This window comes from Xiphophorus hellerii, chromosome 14, assembly GCF_003331165.1.
Source record: "Xiphophorus hellerii strain 12219 chromosome 14, Xiphophorus_hellerii-4.1, whole genome shotgun sequence".
NCBI classification, from domain to species: Eukaryota; Metazoa; Chordata; class Actinopteri; order Cyprinodontiformes; family Poeciliidae; genus Xiphophorus; species Xiphophorus hellerii.
This window is the reverse complement of record NC_045685.1, coordinates 1842328-1861464: the sequence shown is the minus strand read 5'-3', so window position 1 is coordinate 1861464 and position 19137 is coordinate 1842328. Positions and strand designations below refer to the sequence as shown.

The following is a 19137-nucleotide window of genomic DNA, read 5'->3' as shown; positions in this document are numbered from 1 at the left end:
TTAGTCTCTTTTACCGTCTTTCATCCAGTGTCTTCACCATGTCTTTTGTTTTTGTTCTGGGGTCAATTCACCCAAAAACACATAAATCTCTAACAGTCACCAAAAATTATACTCAGGCATAGTTTAAAGGCACTTCTTCGACGTGTTTTTACTGAAGTAAAAGTAAGAAGTAGCTGTCCAAGAAATGACCCAAGTTAAAGTAGTGATATTTCATAACAGTATTACTCAAATAAAAAGTGTGCAGTAAAATTATTCCTAAAAGAATATTTATTTTTTACAAAAAGTTACTAGAGTAAATGTAACTAGTTACTACCCACCTCTGAACACAGACACCTTCTTCTCAACAGTATGTTGCTGGACATTCCCATAGTGTTATACTTACATATAATTAGATTCAATTCAGTAAAGTTGATTATTCCAATTCACAACAAATGTCAAGGTCCCTTACAAAAAATCACTTCAATTCAATCACACATACATTTCAATTGATCCTAGTTATCATACAGTACGCTTATTTAATTATTCAAAGCAGATTCAAAAGTTTCTATAAGGAAACCCAGCAGAGCATCAAGTCATTGACCTGCAGCGTTCAGTCATCCTGGATGAGAACGTAGAGACAATCACTTGTTTTGTCTCATTGACTTTATAGCTCAGTATAAGTGGCATTAAAATACATTAAGGTAAATATTATAAATCTCTCTCATTATTTTTGGCATTTAGGAAATAGAAATAAAACTTTTGGGAGTCAGCTGATTCTCCCAAAAGAAACAGTGTAGTATAAGCTAAAGTAAGAGAAATAAAGGTGATGTGTGAATATTTCTGGGTTGTGTGGTTTAGCAAAATGGGGCTGCCGCTAAATGTGAGTTTTAGTAATAGTTCTAACTTGATATTATGTTGTTCTCTCTGAATAAATATTCATAATTTTTTTGTTTGTTTTTCAGTGTAAACATTCGTTCTTAAACTTAAAGACTTTTGTACGTCCACCCAGGGGGTCAGTATGATGGAAGAGTTCCGCATGAGGGTGGAGCACAAATCAAGGGAAAAGAAAATGTTTGAATGCAGTCATTTATGATAATGAATCCTTTATTGTGTTTATTCAGTGTTTACACAACAGTATGGAGAGGTCAGACAGTCTTATTTTAAAGTGCCAGCTGACTTGTGATGTGATTTTCTCCATCACAGAGCAGCAGAACTGAAACAGGCTGAGGGGGGATTACTTCCACCACTCACCCTGACAAGAGCTGCTAATGGAAGAGCCGAGTGTCTGGTGGTCAGCATGGCTGCCACTCAGAACAGAACAGAGCTGAACAATCACATCATCCATGTCATTTGAGGAAGCGGTGAGGAGGCTCTGAGTCACAGCATCAAAAGGAGGGAACCACAGGAGCTAATGTTATCCAAACCTCTGGTTTTTCCTCATGATGATACATCACTACATGTAACTGTAGAACACACAGTAAGGCCCAAAGTTATTCATACCTCTGATAAATTTAGGTTTAAAGTAATCTTTTAATTTGTCCACAATGCGTCTCCTGACTGGAAATAATAGTAATGTTTTGGAATGAGTGAGTGGAATTTAAAAGGTAAAGATGCCTCCGAGCCTCAGCATAAGTCCAGGTAAATAATCAAAATACAAGTGGAAACATTCAAACAGACATTTATATTGATTACTGAGAAAGGTATTAATTAATTTAACTAAATAGCATGTAATCAAAAATAGTTGCATTAAGTTTTTTGTAACTGTTGTTTCTTTTACATTGTTTTGACATCTTTGAATGAATGAAAATATTTTTAGGGGAGGGGTGAAGGGTCACCTTCGACCCCAAACATACAGGAACAGTTTTAGATCAAAGCAGATTAACGTGTTCAAATAATGTAGTCTGAATCCAGATTAAACCTGTAAATTGTGGTAAGACAGTAATGATCACAGATGCTGTACGTCTGATATCTATGTTATCTAAAACCATGAAGACATATAATGTCTCTGCAAACACAACAGAAAGACTCTAGAGGTTTAATTAAGCAGCTTATAGCTAATATAGTTGCTTAAATAGTCACTGGCCGTTTCAGTCTGTCCAAGACAGCTGGGACAGAGGAAGGCCCTAAACAACCAGACTCGTTTTGGGGTCCAATCGGGTCGGACGATGGACGCAGCAGTTGGAACCTGTTAAAGTTAATGATTACTAACTCTGACCCTGTAACTACAACTGCATCTCCAACTGACGTCTTTTCTGGTTGGAACTATGCAACAAACTGATGTGAGTGGCACTGTAAGAAAAAAAAAGCACTATATCCAACATTGGTAAAATGTTTATCTGCAGGCTACTCTACTCCACTCTAGTCCAACATCACAGGTAATATCAAGATGTTTTTATCAAGAGTAAAATGAGGCACCAAAATCCACAGGCAGAGACATGAACTCCTGCTCTGTCTTGCTGTGTTAGAGGGAAATAAATCAATAAAGCAGCCCTGCCGTTGTCTCAGATATTAAATGAAACTGCTTGGGCTCTCTGGAGGAGCTGCTGGTTGCATTCATCCAACACAAACAGCCACATCAGCACTGAAGTGAAAATCAGCGAATTGACTGAATCAGTTCGGTTCCATTAGCTCAGCTACCACCAACTGATCTCACTGAGCGACTACTGGCTTTCTGAGCCCCCTGAGTCTCAGCAGGGGGTCCGCCTCATGTAGTTATTTAGTTTCTGGCAGGGATCACTAATGTTCATCACATTCACAGTGGAAGATCTGCCATCAGCTGGGACATGGGTTGAACAAGTCGCACTTTGTTAAAGAGCTTTAAGCACTCGGCCTTCCTGACAGTGAATCATCCATAGAGCTGCACTTACTGTTTCCAGTACAATTTATTGTCTGCTGGCAGTATCACAGCAAACAGGAAGTATGTTTTAGTATTATGAATAAATACGTCTGCATCCAGAATCTCTCCAGTGATGCTTGGTAAGATAACATATGTTAACATATGAGCCGTGGGTTGGATGGTGAGTCAGTTACTGTCTGGGTTCAGGTCTTGGTCCGGAGTTTCTCTGCATTTAGAATCAGAATCAGAATTCCTTTATTGTCATTGTGCAAGAAAACACAACAAAACTTTAGAAATAGCTTAAAAAATGTGGTGTTCATATTCCACAGGCAGAGCATCTACCTCCACTTAATAATATTTCTCTACCCCCATACATACAAGTGAATAAACAGATGTGATTTATATTGCAGGGTAATTTGACATAAATATTTATGACCCTTTAAGCATGCAACTCACTGGGTATAAAAGCTTTTTACAGGTTTCTGAAGACAAAATATGGCTGCATATCTGAGATGTGAATGTCCTGTTGCATCATTTCCCAAAGATTCTCTATTGGACTGATCAGGAAGGAAGAGATGAACAAGGTTGACAACGATACTCAGGACATCAGGTTGGCTGTTTAAGTGATGCTAAAATGGCTCACAGCACCTGAAGTCTCAAGATGGACACATGTCTTTGTTTTTATGCTGAACTGGGACACAAAGATCTGAATGATGTCTTATTGTCCAGTTTTAGTGAGTCTGTGCAAACTGCTGCTGTACTTAATCTGCTTTAAGGTTCAATATGTTATGAGATTAGATATGTTTTAATTTATTTGTATTTCTGGTCAAGTGTCTATATTTGCTGTGAATTAGCACTACGTGAATACACCCGTTTCCTCTGGGCTTTGACATCAATGAGGCAGATTCAACTACATATTTGCTGCTCAAACTACATTTCCCTCTTTTGGACCTATCTCTGCCAACTTGAGACGGTTGCTGGTGAAGACCTCAGCCAATCATCACTTTGTGAAAGGACCAAACCAGAGGATCTGGACAAACTTTCCATGTGGCAGTCAAAGCCACTGACATATAGATAACTGTATTTTTATGCTGTAAATCACTTTTAAGTATTCTAAATCACACTTTCCTTCTAAACATCTGATAATTTGTGATCTGACAATAATGCATTTAATTTGATGCAATTTTTATTTAATATGTATTTATAATATAAAACATATGTTTCTATTTATTCTAAATGGTATTTGCTGTTTATGCATATCCCTGCGGTTCAGTCGCCTTCCCGAGGGTGGCAGCAGAGAGCATGGACAGATATCCAATCATTCCACCAATCCGTTATGGAAGATTTACTGAGTGGGTCTGTTCTTCCTTCACTACAAAATGAATCTAAGGATTTACCCAAATGCAGAAAAAGTAAGGAAAGTGTTTTATTTTCATTTGCAGTAGATTTGCATCAGTGGGACAGACGGAGAAATAAGATAGTTGGAGCATTTGAACCTTTTCACATAATCCAAAAACAAGAAGCAAACTGAAGCAGGTGGAAATGTGTCACTGTTGCTTCATCTTGTCCCAGTGTTCTGGTGTGAGGGTCTTCTGTTCAAACGCATGGATTGCCTTCAGCTCTTCTGCTAGACACATGTTCACCATCCTGCAAACACAGACAGCACACCGGTTTAATGTTCCCAGAGAGAACGGCTCAAAGTGAAGTGTGTGTTTACAGCAGAGCTCAGCAATAAACATCTGCAGCTCTTAGTCAAACTTTGAATGTTTTCTTCTGTCTGACAGACTTCTCTAGAGTCATCCTCATAGTCTGGTTATTCTGCAGGATTCTGTAACCTGGTGAACAAAAGCTGCAAAGTACATGCTTAGATTACAGCATTTCCTTCAGAAGCAGACAGTGAGGAGAAGTAGATCGCAGCTGTAAATAATGTGTAAAGTAATAATGAGGCTGGGTGGACCTCAGGGTCTTCTTTAAATTTGCTTCAAGTAGAGTAAAACATTTCACTGAACTTCAGAAAGAAAGCTAATAACATGTTAATCTCACATCACAGATCTTACCCTCTGATTGATTAATTTCTAATCCAGTCCAGAATCCTAAAACCTTCAGAACGGCCTCCGGTCTTTTCTTTTATCTCCAAAAAAAAGATACCTGGAAGTGTGTGTGTTTTGGTGTGTGGTCGTTATGCTCATTTAACGTCTGGATTCTGCTTCAGGTTTGCAGGATATGGATGTACGATATACAGTATAGGCTTCCACATCGGTATTGGCCGATGTTAGTCATTTTTTAACATATTGGTCTGATAAGTAAAACTGGGCTGACATTAACAACCAAAGTTCTTTTTTTCCCACCTCATTGCCATTTGTGTTTCAGGAGTTAGGGGGCTGGCTGTGTCATGTGACTGATGGTGAAGCAGTGCAGGACTGTTGGGAGTTCAACTGAAGAGAAGAAATGTATAGTTTGATTCCAACTGTTGAGACCTTTGCTGCATGTCTTCACCCCTCCTCATAAATCCAGATCTTTGGAATACATAATTCCACATCTTTCCTGATTTTTCCAGATTGTGAAGGAAACCCAGATTACATCATGTCAGGTTTCAGTACCATCATGTAAACCATGTCATCCTCTCCTCCCTGTGCATCGTCTGTGGTTCTGGATGGATGAGCCCAGGTATTTAAACCAGAAATCTCCTAAATTAATGTCCTTTTCCAGGTTTTTCATGAACTATTAACATTTTATTTCCCATTTCAATGACTAAAAACATGATTATGAAACAATCTGAAACAGGGATTTGAACTAAACATGAACGGTAGCTTAGATCATTGAATTAGCGATCAAAGCTAACAACATTGTACTTGCAGATGTTTGGGATGTTGCACTGGAGAGACATGTTTGAACTATGAGCTTTAAATCTCTACTGATAAATGGACTATGTTTACTATAATCTGCTGGTTCATACACAAATACTTTATTCTAGCATCATGATGCACATGTAGAAATAGATTTGAAATGTGTAAGTAACCTTCCACCATGTAGGTATCAGAAACTAATAAAACGTTCCAGCAGCAGCAGCTGCGCTGAATCCCACCTGTGTCTCTGTAACAACGATTTCCCCTCAAACTGCGCCGACACCACCAGGACTTTGAAGCTGGCTGCACATCTTTCCGGTGAGGTATCCTCTACGTCCTGAAAAGCACAACATCAACACTGACTTCACTGACCAGCATCAGTAAAACAGACATTATGATCAGAAATCTTGTTACTGATTAGACAAACTGCCCATAGAAATGTTCCCTTTGGAAAAAAATAGTTACTGGAAAATTCTAACTGAACAATCTTTGTATTTATGAGATAAAAAAAATAAAATTCTTTTATCTTTTTATTTAGCAAGTAATTCCACACAATAAAGCTGCCATGTTCATAAGAGAATGAAGGAAGAGGCTGCAGAGAAGCAGACAGCGAGACAATCAGTTGTCAGGTTGTCTTATCACTAGGTTGCTCCCCAAAGTCAACTATGTATTTGCAGAATACAAGTAATGATGCAGCTCTGCATCTCCCACTCACCACTTTCACTACTTTGTTTATTAATTCCTTCAGTTCATTAATACTTTATTTTTTCCAAAGGAAAATTAAATATTGATATAGCTCTTGTCATCTACGGATCTTTTCCTTCCAGCTCTTGGTGGAACTTTTTTCTCTGCTCCTACCTCATTTGCTTTGCCTCTCCTCTTTAAGTCTCTGGCCATTTGATTAGAGAGACGTTGGAGTCCGGGATAATGCCCAGATATTAATTTTACAAACGCTGATTAAGATCAATGATGTTAGAATCTGACAGACAGACGGAGCTTATAATGGTTCCCGTAAAGGAGCTTGCTGTTGTTGAGTGCTGCTGACTGAGGGAATATGGAGAACTGGTCTGTTTTACAGGTAATCAGGTTTGAATCTCCCCAAAGCAAAAATTGTTCAGATGGCACACTGACAGCGTCTGTAATCAGAACTGTGACTATAATAATAATAATAATAATAATAATAATTAATAATAATGGAGGAAGTTATTTGTGGTCTAAGAGAGAAATTCAAATGATTGACTTTTTTTTCTCTACTCTGGCACAGAGCAGAGTTTGACAGTTCAGATTGGACTCTACCAGGTAGAATGGCAAAATCGAAATACAATTAAATAATTAAAGCTCATTTATTGTTTACATTTAGCATGTTGTTTTTAATTCTTCCAGAGTGGACATAGAACACCGCATGCTGTTCTATGATCACCAGTCCTCATCTAGAGTACTGGTAATCATCTACCCAACCTATATAGGCCAGAATAAGTCTGAGATGTTTACATACAAGCACTCACTGAGAACTGATGATGTATCAGGTTCTGAAAGGAGCAGCCCATTTCTCAGTGGGATAGTCAAAGTACGAGTGAATTTGTGTGCCTAGATGAATGGGAAAGCCAGGTGTCAAGTGTTCCTTTGGAAATGGGATTCAATCCAAAACCCTGAACAACAAGCCGGAAAAAAACTAGAACCAAATGGTTGTGGTGGCCCAGTTAAAGCCACAACTCAATCTGATTGGCTAAACTATGATGGCCACCGAGTCTGATGGTAGTGACTGAAGCAGCTTAATTACACATACAACAATCAAAGAAATGACAGAGAGAGACCTACCACATGCACTGCCTCGAGCTCCTTAATAAGCTTCTCCCGGATGTGATCTGCTGACACTGCCATGATTATCTGAAACAATACATACAGAAATACTGACTGTCGGGTCTGGATCAACTTAAAGATCTTTAATACGGTTTTATTCAAGAAACAAACAAACAAATTAGAAAGTTAACGTCCAAAGACTTCCGGTATTAAACAATTTACACGAGAGTCCATGTGTGTGACTCTCATAGCACAGTAGAAGCATACAATAACTAAATGCTACCTGTGATCTGCTGATTTCATCAAGTGGACACCGGACAACCGGTTACGTTATTATGGCCCAAAAAGAGTATCCAATTGACTCATAGCTATGACCATTTTAGCCAATCAGTGGCCTTCTAACCTGTGACGCAATTTTTAAAACAACAAACGATCATCGAAATGGGAGTCCAACGACAACGCAACAAAATTCTTTTTAGTGATTGTTGTAAGAATAATTATAATTACGTATGTTGACAGCCGCGTGAGATTATACTTTAGACATTTTTAAAAAAATAATGGGATTTTTTCCTCTTCTGTACATAGAGGGGGTTATTTACAACTTATTTGATCAGGCACCGTAACGGTCCACTAAACTAAAGGCTGACCGCGATACAGGAACTAGTAGTGACAGAACTGATACAGAAGCAAAACATTATAACATTACCATAACATGTTATTAGCTTTCGAAATTTCCCCTAGCTTTGTGAACATTATTTCACTCGTTCATCAACGATAGCCATGGGTCATTTCAGTTAACGGTTGCCACCGTCTCATACGGAAGTTAAGGTTTTCATGATGGTAGTGGAGGTGGAGAGCTTCTTCGGTGTGTACATGCTTTACTGCACTAACCCAAAATTTAAAGGCCGTATCTACATCGGCTTCACGGTCAACCCTGAGCGGCGGATTGGACAACACAACGCCGGGAGGCACAAAGGGGGCGCCAAAAGAACCAGTGGCAGGGGGCCGTGGTAAACATGCTGTTTTTCTGCTGAATTGTGTTTATAGTAGGTAATACTTAAGAAGGACCATAACTCTAATATGCACCTGTTCCTCTGTGTTGCTTAGGGAGATGGTACTCATTATCCACGGCTTCCCTTCAGATATAGCTGCTCTGAGGGTGAGTATTAAAACCCAGCATCGGGACAGTGTCCAGGATGAGTTCAGGTCTGCATCACATCACAGTTGGTGATGTCCAGTAGGAGACACACACTGTTGCTCCGATCGCATCTTTTACAGCCCAACAATCTCTGCAGGAATTTTCACTATGCCAGAGAAAACCAGCTTGTTCATCCGTCCACTATCTATCAGTTCCAGCATGTGTTCCCAAATGTCAACACAGTCTCTCTATTGTGTTCTGTAAAATTTGTCCTACATATTCTGGTAAAGCCTTTTTTCCCCCAAATTGTCTCATTCTTGTATCCATCCATCCACTCTAACCCTGTAAGATCCATTGTTGTAATATTACAGCATCTCTATTTCCAGCACAAAAAATGTTCAGATGTTGACTTTTCTTCTGTTTTTAACCCAAACTTAGAAATTGAATCATATTCTTGGAATATTATTGGATATGAAATGTACATATAATTTCCCCACACATGATCAAGAACTACCACATCTCCAAAACCTCCAAAAATCTGAGTCACTGTGCCACATTAATCAAAAAGGTAGTAAATAAGATGTCTTGATTTTTTTGTTGTTCATTAAATGTATTGAACATATGCATGTGTAATTTTTCTGCAAGTTTGTACAAAATGTTTTTTAAAAAGTGTACAAAAAGTTTACTTCATACCTTAAATTTTTAGCATGACACAAAATAATCATCCAACTTCCTTAAGTCAGCACAGGGAATCTGTTAAAACTGAAGATGAACTTTTGCGTCATTGAATGCAGTTATTGTGTGTTGGACTGATCTCTAATCCACTCAGGATCAAATTATGCAAGCAGGTTAAATGTTCATTAGCACAATCTTGAGAACCCTGATGGAGCAGATCCTGTATCATCCTGTATAGTTCAGTTTGAATTTGTATTTGTTTTTTTTTTTATCTTGGTTTTCTTCCTTTCAGATCACAGTGAGTTAAAACTTGCTTCACTGATTGACAGGAACACTGGTGTCTGACTTTGAAATGGATAAATCAGAAAAACACTTCTGGGATTGCCTGGATCATAATCCTCTTGAGAGTTTATGGACTTAAAAAAAATTCATCTCTGTTCAAGGAGGCGAAACCAAATCATATGAGCTCTAACGTTAATGATGAGAACAGCTGTCAAATATTCATACAGAATTATGTCAGGAAGTTGGAGGATATATTTTATCTGCAGTTTGTTAAAAGACAAATGTTAGGGTGACGTGTAAATATAGTTTAACTTGTATGTGTAATATTGAGCATGTGTGGAGAAAATGTGGAAAACTAAAATTTGAGTGATTAGTTCATGGTGTGTTTCCCTGGCAGTTTGAGTGGGCGTGGCAGCACCCTCACTCTTCCAGACGACTTTCCCACGTCTCCCGACGTTCCAAAAGAGAAACGAGCCTGCAGTTCCACTGGCGCGTCGTCTCCAACATGCTGCAGGTGGCGCCATGGAGCAGGCTACCTTTGACTGCCCGCTGGCTCAGACAGGAGTATAGGATGGACTTTGACCCCGGCCTGCAGCCCCCACTGCACATCCCCATCGCCTTTGGCAACGTGAGGGCCAAGAAGAAACAGTCGCTGCCATCTGCAGGTGAAGATGTGATGTCTGTGTGTTTCCTTTGCAAGGCGATGGTAAAGGTAAAAAGCGTATCCTCAATAAGCCATCTATCCACATCTGGCTGGTTTGCTCCATCCTCTCCTCCTCCTCAGGTGTCAGAGAAGCTGAGCTGTTTCCTTCCATTCTGTGGGATGGTCAGTCATGTAGTCTGCCTGGCCAGATATTTCCTGAGGTCCGAGCCGTCCCACCTCCTGCCTGTAGAGGGACAGTGTCCTTCCTGCCATGGCTCGGTGTTGTGGGGGAGCCTCATTCGCCATAAACACGGCTGCCTCGGAGACCTGGAGGAGATCGTTTCCTCCACATCACAGGTCAGATTGGTGCTTCAGTGAAACCCCTAAAGGCCGTGTGTTTACTCACTAACTCGTGTTTGTTGCTCCTACAGAGCCACTGGGCAGATGAACTGCAGATGTGAAGAAAAGGAGGTTGTAGTAGTGAATGTCTGCCATTGGTACTGAAGAGTGTATATAAATTTGAGTATTTCATCATAAAGTTTTTAATTCTTTGTATTATTAACAATCATTACATTTTTCCAAATAAAAGATTAAGGAAATAATTTTACTACTTCATTTCAACAGGATGTGTTCTGTAAAGCTCTTCTGAAGAACATGTTTTCTATAGCTAATGTGAAATGTGTCTTTATTTATGTTTTTGTTTTCAGGACATAAAAAGAATAAAAGAATAATTGAAAATTTTCTTTATTTTGTCTGCTTTACTATTTAAATGCATGTATGTAACTTTTAAAAAAAAAAAGTTTTTTAAATATTTGTTAAACGGTCACCATGTTGTGACAATGTAATATGAGCCAGATAATCTGTGAAAAGCTCAAGCTCCTCCCAGTGCTACAATGGTCGTCTGAAGAAACACAACGCTTCCAGTCAAAAACAGCCAATCAGCCTTGTTTACCCGCTGCTCAGTGTACTAATGGCAGAAACGACTTCTGTTCCAGGAAAACTGTTAACCTGCCATCATCGATGGCCATGCTAGCTAGCCTGTGCATTCCTAGAATGGTTAGCCTCTCTGCTAACAAGGAGAAGCCGTAGGGTAGCAGAGAGGAAGGAGGAGAGTGTGAGCATGATTGACAGCGCTAAGACCCTCCTCCTACAGTCCAGAAATATAAAATTTTTCTTAGGTGTGTGTGTGTGGTTGTTTGTTCTGTCTGTCTCTGTGTTGCCTTGCTATGAACTGGTGACCTGTCCAGGGTGACCCCACCTCACAGCCGATGCCTGCTGGCACCTCTCACAATCCTACTGGGGATTAGCATGTTGGCTGGATGGATGGATGGATATTCAGAGTGGACTGTTTTCATGTTCAAATTTCACATTTCAAGTATCAGATCAAAAGTTTATTTGCAATATCAATGTTTATTTATACTACATAGTTCTCATCTTTTACTGTTGTTTGGTCTAATGTTTACCTATGTATATAGTTAAATTTCCACTGTATGTACAAATTAGACCCTTAGTGTAAAATTCTAACCCAAGTGGATTAGAGAACGGCCACATTAAATTCAACTTTGTGTAGCCAGTTCTTATTTAAAAAGCATTGAAGTTGTTTTATTATCAGTCCACTCAGACAAAATCAGTTCTGCAGACTTATGGCCACCTGCAGGAGTCATTGGGCGAGAGGAAGGGCACACCCTGCACATCACACAGCTCAGGAAATCATTACAGGCCCAAAATAAACATGACATTTATTTATATTGACACAAATCTCAGGCCAGAATGGTAAACGAGACAAGGAGAATGAAAATAAAGTTGCAAGAGTTATTGGGAATTGTATGCAAAGAGACTCATTATTCTTTCAGCTGATTGTGTTTAACAGTGTCTTGGACACCAACGGCTTTCATGTTTTACAGCTGATCCTGTCTGTACCGCTAAACAGGACAAAGAATCTGACTGAATGCAGACCCGCTTTCATCCATCTAACAAAGGAACATTTCCTGCATTTACAAGCTGCGTTCCATCAGGCCATTTCAAAACAGCTTCAGTGTTCAAATGTTATGCACTGTGTGTTGACTTTCTAAAACACTGAAAATGCGCACAAGGAGGAAAGCAAAAAAGGTAAAGTTATATGTGGGGTAAAAACTATAAATTCGATATTTATGATATGTTTTAGGAGTTCATTAGTGGTTTGACTTTAGGCAAAATAATCAGATCTATAGTTGGCATGAAATAAGGATTAGTTAAGCTTTAAATCTGCAGCTGCACATAGTCTGGTCATCCTTCTCTCTGCTGGTCAGCTGGTGATTGGATTGTGATCACTGGCTGTTGAGGCAAAAAGAAAAAAAGAACGTTTGAGTCTTATAATAATATTGTTAGCTTAATTTTGTTTTTATTTCTGCAAACTAACATACAATACCTTTATGATGTTTTTATACTTCTAGAAAATATCCACATTTAGCTTTGTTTAACTAGAAAATACATTGAATACTTAGAATATTACATTTTATGTTAGACAAAGCAGTACATAATTGTAATAAAAAAATTGTTTTTAATAAATAATAATCAGTGGGATGAATGAATTTGTCTTTTGTTTAATACAGTGGAATGTTTGCCAGTGGTTTTCCTGAACCTGAGATGTTTGAAGGTTTGGATTCTGTTTGATAAACCAAACTGGCTTTAACTCACAACCCTCTGCCTGATGTGTGTGTTCAGCTAACCGGGATAAACCAGCTGCAACAGGGCTATGGTGTTCCAGATTTTTGCCTTCTGCTAAAAAACATTTTTCATGTTGTTTTGCGTGTTGAAAAAAGCAGTTGGTGACGCAGTTTGTTTGTTATTCTTTGATCAATAATTACCAAAGTCACTGGACCAGAACATGAAATGGACCAGACCGATGGATGCTCCTACAAAAACCACTGATTGCTGAAAATGTGAACACTACAGCTTTTTTAAAAATCTATTCTCTTAATATTTGCAAAAAATATATGTCATCAAATATTAGTTTTCAGTTGGAATGTACGGAACAAATATCATCACAGGAGGAAAAAAAAGCTCTGAAATGACTAATTATGCCCTGAGTTTTTCTAACCTGACATTTTAATGGAGATTTGTTTTTTTCCTATCTTTTCTCCTGAAAAACAAATAGTAACACTGAATATAAACAATCTACCTTGGGAATCTTAGTTATCGGCTTACTAAGTCAGTTGGTTTGTGAACTCACCATTTTGTTGGCTGCCCCACAACAGTTGATCACCTTGCAGCAGTAGGCAGCCAGAGTGACAGAGATGGCCAGCAGACAGGCCTGGATTAGAATCCCTCCAGCAAAGAAATGGGAATGGATGCTCTGAAAAGTGGATAGAATGAGTGGATAGAACTCCTGAACTCAGACATCAACTCCTTTCATATGTTACACAATATCAGTTAGCATCCAACATTCATTCTTCAGTTCCTGAAACTGGACTTTACTTCTCCTCAGAATTTGAGGGTGTGGTTCTTAGGAAGAGTATTCAGTCTTTACCTCAACCTGCTGACAGACTGCGTGGTAATCATATGTACTGTTGAAGGTGTTTCTCTCAAAAGAACCACGCCAGCAGCTGGGGGACAGGTCTCCCAGCATTGCTATGGTGAAGATCATGTTCAAGAAAGAGGCAAAACATGCCAAGATCTGCATCACCAAACAGGCCGTGAGCTGCCACAAAAGAAAGGTTTTATATATAAATAGAGATGGCTTTGAACACATTCACACATTAAACAGTAAAAAAGAATGAAATTCTTACAGTAAGGCCATCATATAACAAGAGTCAGAGTCACCATAAGTTTCACTTCTGTTTCTCCTCAGCAGCTGGTTGCTGGAAGCTGCTAATGTCAGTTATTGAGTTTGTCACAATACTCTGATTTGCAGCCGTTTTGCAGTATTGTTCCGATCATCTATGGTTGCAGAAGATTACCAGTGAAAGTACTGTCAGATAAAGGAAGATTGCATTTTTAACTGTAAAACTTGTGTCAAACTTTTCAGATATCCTTTTACATTTGAGATCTTCCTCTCAGCCTCAGAAGCTTCCTCTTTCTTAGTCCATTTTAGTTCCATTCCTCACAAGAAGAGGATAAGGTCTTTGTTCCTGACAGCATTTTCAAAGTGTAATCTGGATTTTTTTATGCTGCTTTTGCTGAATGTAATGTGTGAAACATTTACGGAACACAAATCTAGTTTTGTGTTGCAACACACAGAAAAGAAAATTCACTTCTGCTATTTGAAAAATCTTTAGTTGACTTTCCTTCTTTGTTTCAAAAGAAAATGATCTGAAGTGGGATGTAAATTGTATCCAAAGTTTACAACATTTACCATTAAATAAAGAAATGTGGAAGTAGCGGTAGAAGTGAAGCAATCTGAAACGTCAAGTTAAAATTTAACGTTAAAAAAAGTTTTGGTAAGTTTCTAAATTGCTTTGGTAAAATCAGGAATGGGAATTCATTTATTATTCCTCCAAAACATGGTCAACCATCGGATCCAGACCAGCAAACAGCCATAGAGTTTGGATGCTTATTTAATAACAGGTATTATGTAAACACGATGAAATTTCAGCTCTGCTTTAAGGAAGGAAATTGTTAAAAACTTAATAGAAAGACGAAGGAATTTTAAAGGAGAAACTGTGAGGATTTTGATAAGCGTGATTGATGAAGTTATTAACATGAAAAGAAACAAGAAGAAGAACATCAAGCTACGCTGTATTTCATCTGTTCAGCAAGTGACTTACTGTTGGGAGATGTAGGTTCTTTGCTGCGACAGCTACACCCCCAGCTATAATTACCTGCAATGACAAATCATGATCATAGGCAAATTTTCAATTTTTCTAGTTACTGTGTTCTAGAGGAACACAGTAAACTGTTGCATGCTTGGGGTGATAGAAGCATTATTGTTGGGAAAAGTGTTCATTATTCTCAGTGTAGTGGGGCACAATTATCCACTGGATGAGGAAATCAAAACATTCACTTTGATGTTTTTGCTCAGTATACTGTCAAAATAATATTTCTTGTTAAATATACTTGTTTGTGGATTTTAGAATTTCAAACTGAGAGCTTATTTTTCTGGAGTTTTGGGAGAACTAAAAAAAAAAACCTTCAAGGTGCATACCACACCAAAGTATATAAGCATCTAACTTAATAGCGCTTATAGTCGCCACCAGGCGTTTGCTAATTGTTGCTGCCGCTAGTCTGTAGGAGGAGTTTTGTGGAAATAGGTGGCGCTTTGTGAGAGCAAGTGTTTAGGCACCCCCAATGGTTGCCATGGACTATTCAAGGATTCCACAAACATGCAGGGACGAACCAAAGCAACACTCCATCTGTGTTTTGATGAGGGAATAACATTATAACATCACATAAAGGTCAGAAAAGTACATTTTATATAATGCACCTTGTAAACTCTGGCCTGCTTCCATGTCCTTGTAATAAACAGTTTTTCTGCAGCTATCATATATGTAAGAGCCAGTTAATGGGGAATTCATATAGAATAATAATTTAAATTAAAAATGTATAAATATGCTTAATTTAATTTTAAGAAATTCATGATGAGTATATTTTCTAGAATGTATAACTTAGTTAATATAAAGGGATACTTTTATTGTGAAAAGTAATTTTGGCTTCCACTACGTAATGCATAACATTAATACTGCCCGTATGCACGTTTGAGGTCAGATTGCAGTTGGATACGGTGGAAACAACACAATTTTTTGACCGATCTGTACCGAGCCTTTCATTTCTTCTGTAAGTGTACTTTTGGAGTTCTTTAAGTAAACATCATAAAAGAAGACTTGGTTTCAGTCGAGTGATTCAAATATTGGTTGTTAGACAAACTGCAAAGGTGGTACAACGAACTTTTGGGACGCAGAGTGCCACTACAATATCTGCATGTGTGACGTTTCTCCAATGAAAATGTGGCTGCAGGTGCATCAGTAAAGAATGGTCGAGGCTTCAGGTGAACCTCCAGTTTGATTCCACTGGGCACTTACCAGCAGGGAAAAGACGAGTAAAGGAATATCTGGTTGATAAGAACTCAGACCTTTAGCCCTAAACAAACTGAGACTGATGATCATATACACACTGAAGCAGATTTGAGTAATCTGTGAAACAAAGAAAAAGCAGTTCAATTATGGCTGCAAAATAGTTGAAAAGCAAAGATTTAAACATACACAGACCCTCACGCAGCATACCCCGAGAACTTTAGGCTCAGCTTCCAGATATTTCTCCGTTCTCTTGGCATTCCTCTGAAACGTGACTGTAACCAGCGGGCTCTGAGCTGGGCTGGCGCCTTGCTCCGCAGCTACTGCTTCATCTGAAACCAACACTGCCACGTTAAGTCAACAGCCTTAATTGCAGTGTTTGATACTGTCACTGATGGTTTAACACCAACTTGCAACAAATATTGATCAAACCATTTACAAGACAAATAAGATGTCATAACATGCAGTTGTGATGTCTCTGGAAAATAAGTGTCATTTTTTTCATCCAGGTTGAAAAATGTTTCATTGAGATGAAAATATATTTCTGGCACAAAGGCAGCAACACACACAGCACTCTACACTGTCAAAAGTTTGTGCTTGTCTACCTTTGCAACTTGAGTTGCATTCTATTTTTAGTCCATACGTTTTCATGAGATGTTAGTGTATTAATTTCTTCTGTAACAACTTCAGCTCTTCTGGAAAGGCTTAGTTTGTAAAAAACAAAACATTCTTCTTGAAGTGTATTTCTTTTTTTTATATTATCATAGAGGATTTATTTTGAGAGTGGTCTGACAGAAAAGTGTGTAATGAGACCAAAGACATGCAGCACAGGTCACTCAAACCTGTGACTGCCGCATCGAGGACTAAGGCGTCCACACATGGGCTGTGCTTCACCTCTGTGCCGCCACAGAACCCTGAAGCGTATTTCTAAGGTCCCACTCTGATGTTGCATAAGAAAGCCCCGTCTCCTGGGTCAGGACTCTGAACAGAACAGTCAGGTTCTCAAACATCAAACTCACTCATTCATATCCCGGCCTTGCTTTGTGTGCCAGTGTAAGGAAGGGGTCACCTCCAACTGGACCCAAAAATTTGGGAGTAAAATGTTTTTCTTAAACTGTATTGGTATGCAAAAATATTTAGATCTCCTCCTAATACAAGCAAGTGGCTGATCCCAAATCCTGAAATTATTTTTTTTTTAAAGCCTAGCAGGATCATCCCTCCATCAAACTTTATCCTTCACACAATTTCAGTCAGGCAAGAGGTGATTTCATGATAACTGCCAAACTCCGGGCTTGTTGACTGGATTAGTAGACAGGAGTCATGATGCATCATTCCAAAGAACATGTCTCTACTGCTATGGATTCTTGTGTTTATATACTTTAAATCAACATTTAATTTCCATTTAGAATCACTAAAGCATTTTTGAATTTGAATTGAATAATTGCATTTGAGACTTTGCATTGCCTTGGTGATGCAAGACTGAAATGCAGCAGCCTGACCAAGGAAACCCGCTCCATGAGGCTCTCTGCTTTTCTCCAATCTAAAGGCCATATGAAGTTTGGGGAACTGAAGCTACTGACTGCAAAAAGCTGGTGACCTCCACACAATAATCTGTGACTTTACATGGCTGGGCTACTGTTGTGCCCAACTGCTTCCACTTCCACAACAAAATTAGTTCACTGAGGATTATTTAGCGGTTAAATTTAATTCACAATTGGCATCCTATCACAGCAGCTGGAGTTCACTGAGCTCCTGAGAGCGACCTGAAGCAGGAGGGCCACAGCTGGATTTTATCCAACTGTGGCCATGGAACCGATATTGCTACTGAGGTAGCAATATAGTGTAAAACTGATAATCTGTTACAAAACAAATGCAGATGATACAGATACAGGCTTGCAAAAGTATTCATACCCCTATTCCATATTTTGTCACATTATAACCACAAATATAAATCCATTGGTAAACCAATGGAAAACAACCACTTGACAGACATAATACATAACTTTACAAACTTTTGTTTTGTATTGTATTATATTAATAGTAGTGGGTATTATGACGGCCTGATTAGTCCATAATCATACCGCGATGATCCAACATGATCCGTTATCTGAAACAGGAAGCAGTTCATCAAAACAGCGACAGCGCACAAACTCTGGAAAACAGCGAAAACTAAGTGTCTCAGTTTCTCCTGTTTAAACTAAAAGTACAAAAAAAAAGTTTCCCTCATTGTTATCTGTAACTAGGCAAGCGTGAATCCTCCTTTTTACCTGCCATGATCACGGAATTGGAATTCGCCCAGGTCGCCTTTTTCGTGTCTCCTGTTTAGATGGAAAAGCTGCTGGTGTTTTTCTGCGTTGATCTTCGCTTCCAGCCGAAGGTTTTGCAATCCTTGGCTGCAGCTGTCCGAGGGACCCGGAGTCCACGCCCCTCCGCCCCACGGCGGGGGAAGAGAGGAGCCCACTCTCAGCTGGGAACCGAGACTTCTGCTTTCTGATGGTTAGACTCCACAGCCTGTTCAAGTTCCTAACTGACATCTGGTCACTTCCGGTCACACTGCTTACACACCTCATTTTACGCAGAAGCTATTATTATAAAATGCTCCAGATACAAACAGTGCCTATGAAAAGTATTCACGCCCCAGAATGTTCTACCCTTTTATTACTTTTACAGATCAATTATAATCAACAAAATTTTGCTTTTTTGACCAAAAAAAAGACAACAAAAAAACAAACAAAAAAACACAACACACACACACATTAATTAATGTCAAATTCAGAAAGAATTTTTACAAAAAAATAATGACAATTAAATAAAAATATGTAACATAAATTTTTGCATATGTATTCAAGTAAATTATTTAACCTTTGACTCCAGTCCCAGCAGTGAGTCAATGTGGATGGCTCTCAGTCACCTGGATGCTGCACTTTTCCTCCGTTCTTCCTGTTAAACTC

General features: G+C 38.8%; 3 protein-coding genes across 5 annotated transcripts; 1 reads left to right on the top strand and 2 right to left on the bottom strand.

Moving 5' to 3' along the window:
• Positions 1–821: 821 nt before the first annotated feature.
• Positions 822–7867, bottom strand: zgc:112271 (bolA-like protein 2). Of its 2 annotated transcripts, XM_032583269.1 has the most exons (5): positions 7745–7867; positions 7480–7548; positions 5901–5998; positions 4373–4462; positions 822–3345 (listed from the first exon to the last, which is right to left on the bottom strand). In XM_032583269.1, exons 2-5 carry the CDS (start codon positions 7540–7542, stop codon positions 3288–3290), a joined length of 309 nt encoding a protein of 102 aa, XP_032439160.1. In that variant the 5' UTR covers positions 7543–7548; positions 7745–7867; the 3' UTR covers positions 822–3287. The 2 variants fall into 2 exon arrangements, with proteins under 2 accessions (XP_032439160.1, XP_032439161.1); XM_032583270.1 differs by lacking the exon at positions 822–3345 and having other exon boundaries at positions 4218–4462; positions 7745–7866.
• Positions 7868–8078: 211 nt separating this feature from the next.
• Positions 8079–10942, top strand: slx1b (SLX1 homolog B, structure-specific endonuclease subunit). 2 transcript variants are annotated; one of them, XM_032583256.1, is made up of 5 exons: positions 8079–8471; positions 8569–8620; positions 9954–10221; positions 10341–10556; positions 10631–10942. In XM_032583256.1, exons 1-4 carry the CDS (start codon positions 8296–8298, stop codon positions 10505–10507), a joined length of 663 nt encoding a protein of 220 aa, XP_032439147.1. In that variant the 5' UTR covers positions 8079–8295; the 3' UTR covers positions 10508–10556; positions 10631–10942. The 2 variants fall into 2 exon arrangements, with proteins under 2 accessions (XP_032439147.1, XP_032439145.1); XM_032583254.1 differs by having other exon boundaries at positions 8084–8471; positions 9954–10268.
• A 978-nt stretch (positions 10943–11920) lies between these two features.
• Positions 11921–18688, bottom strand: LOC116732785 (uncharacterized). Its single transcript, XM_032583259.1, has 7 exons — positions 18454–18688; positions 16397–16518; positions 16196–16306; positions 14945–14998; positions 13708–13878; positions 13411–13533; positions 11921–12512 (listed from the first exon to the last, which is right to left on the bottom strand). Exons 1-7 carry the CDS (start codon positions 18458–18460, stop codon positions 12465–12467), a joined length of 636 nt encoding a protein of 211 aa, XP_032439150.1. The 5' UTR covers positions 18461–18688; the 3' UTR covers positions 11921–12464.
• Between the last annotated feature and the right edge of the window lie 449 nt (positions 18689–19137).

What these genes read in the sequence shown, in the direction of transcription:
- zgc:112271 (XM_032583269.1), bottom strand. Translation starts at nt 7,542, where the DNA reads ATGGCAGTGTCAGCAGATCACATCCGGGAGAAGCTTATTAAGGAGCTC. An exon ending in TCGTTGTTACAGAGACACAG is followed by an intron (nt 4,463 to 5,900) that starts GTGGGATTCAGC and finishes CTGTGTTTGCAG; the next exon opens with GATGGTGAACATGTGTCTAG. An exon ending in GAACACTGGGACAAGATGAA is followed by an intron (nt 3,346 to 4,372) that starts GCAACAGTGACA and finishes TTGGGAAATGAT; the next exon opens with GCAACAGGACATTCACATCT.
- slx1b (XM_032583254.1), top strand. Translation starts at nt 8,296, where the DNA reads ATGATGGTAGTGGAGGTGGAGAGCTTCTTCGGTGTGTACATGCTTTAC. An exon ending in ACCAGTGGCAGGGGGCCGTG is followed by an intron (nt 8,472 to 8,568) that starts GTAAACATGCTG and finishes TGTGTTGCTTAG; the next exon opens with GGAGATGGTACTCATTATCC. An exon ending in CAGATATAGCTGCTCTGAGG is followed by an intron (nt 8,621 to 9,953) that starts GTGAGTATTAAA and finishes TTTCCCTGGCAG; the next exon opens with TTTGAGTGGGCGTGGCAGCA.
- LOC116732785 (XM_032583259.1), bottom strand. An exon ending in CTGAGCCTAAAGTTCTCGGG is followed by an intron (nt 16,307 to 16,396) that starts GTATGCTGCGTG and finishes TTTGTTTCACAG; the next exon opens with ATTACTCAAATCTGCTTCAG. An exon ending in GTGGGGCAGCCAACAAAATG is followed by an intron (nt 12,513 to 13,410) that starts GTGAGTTCACAA and finishes TTGCCTCAACAG; the next exon opens with CCAGTGATCACAATCCAATC.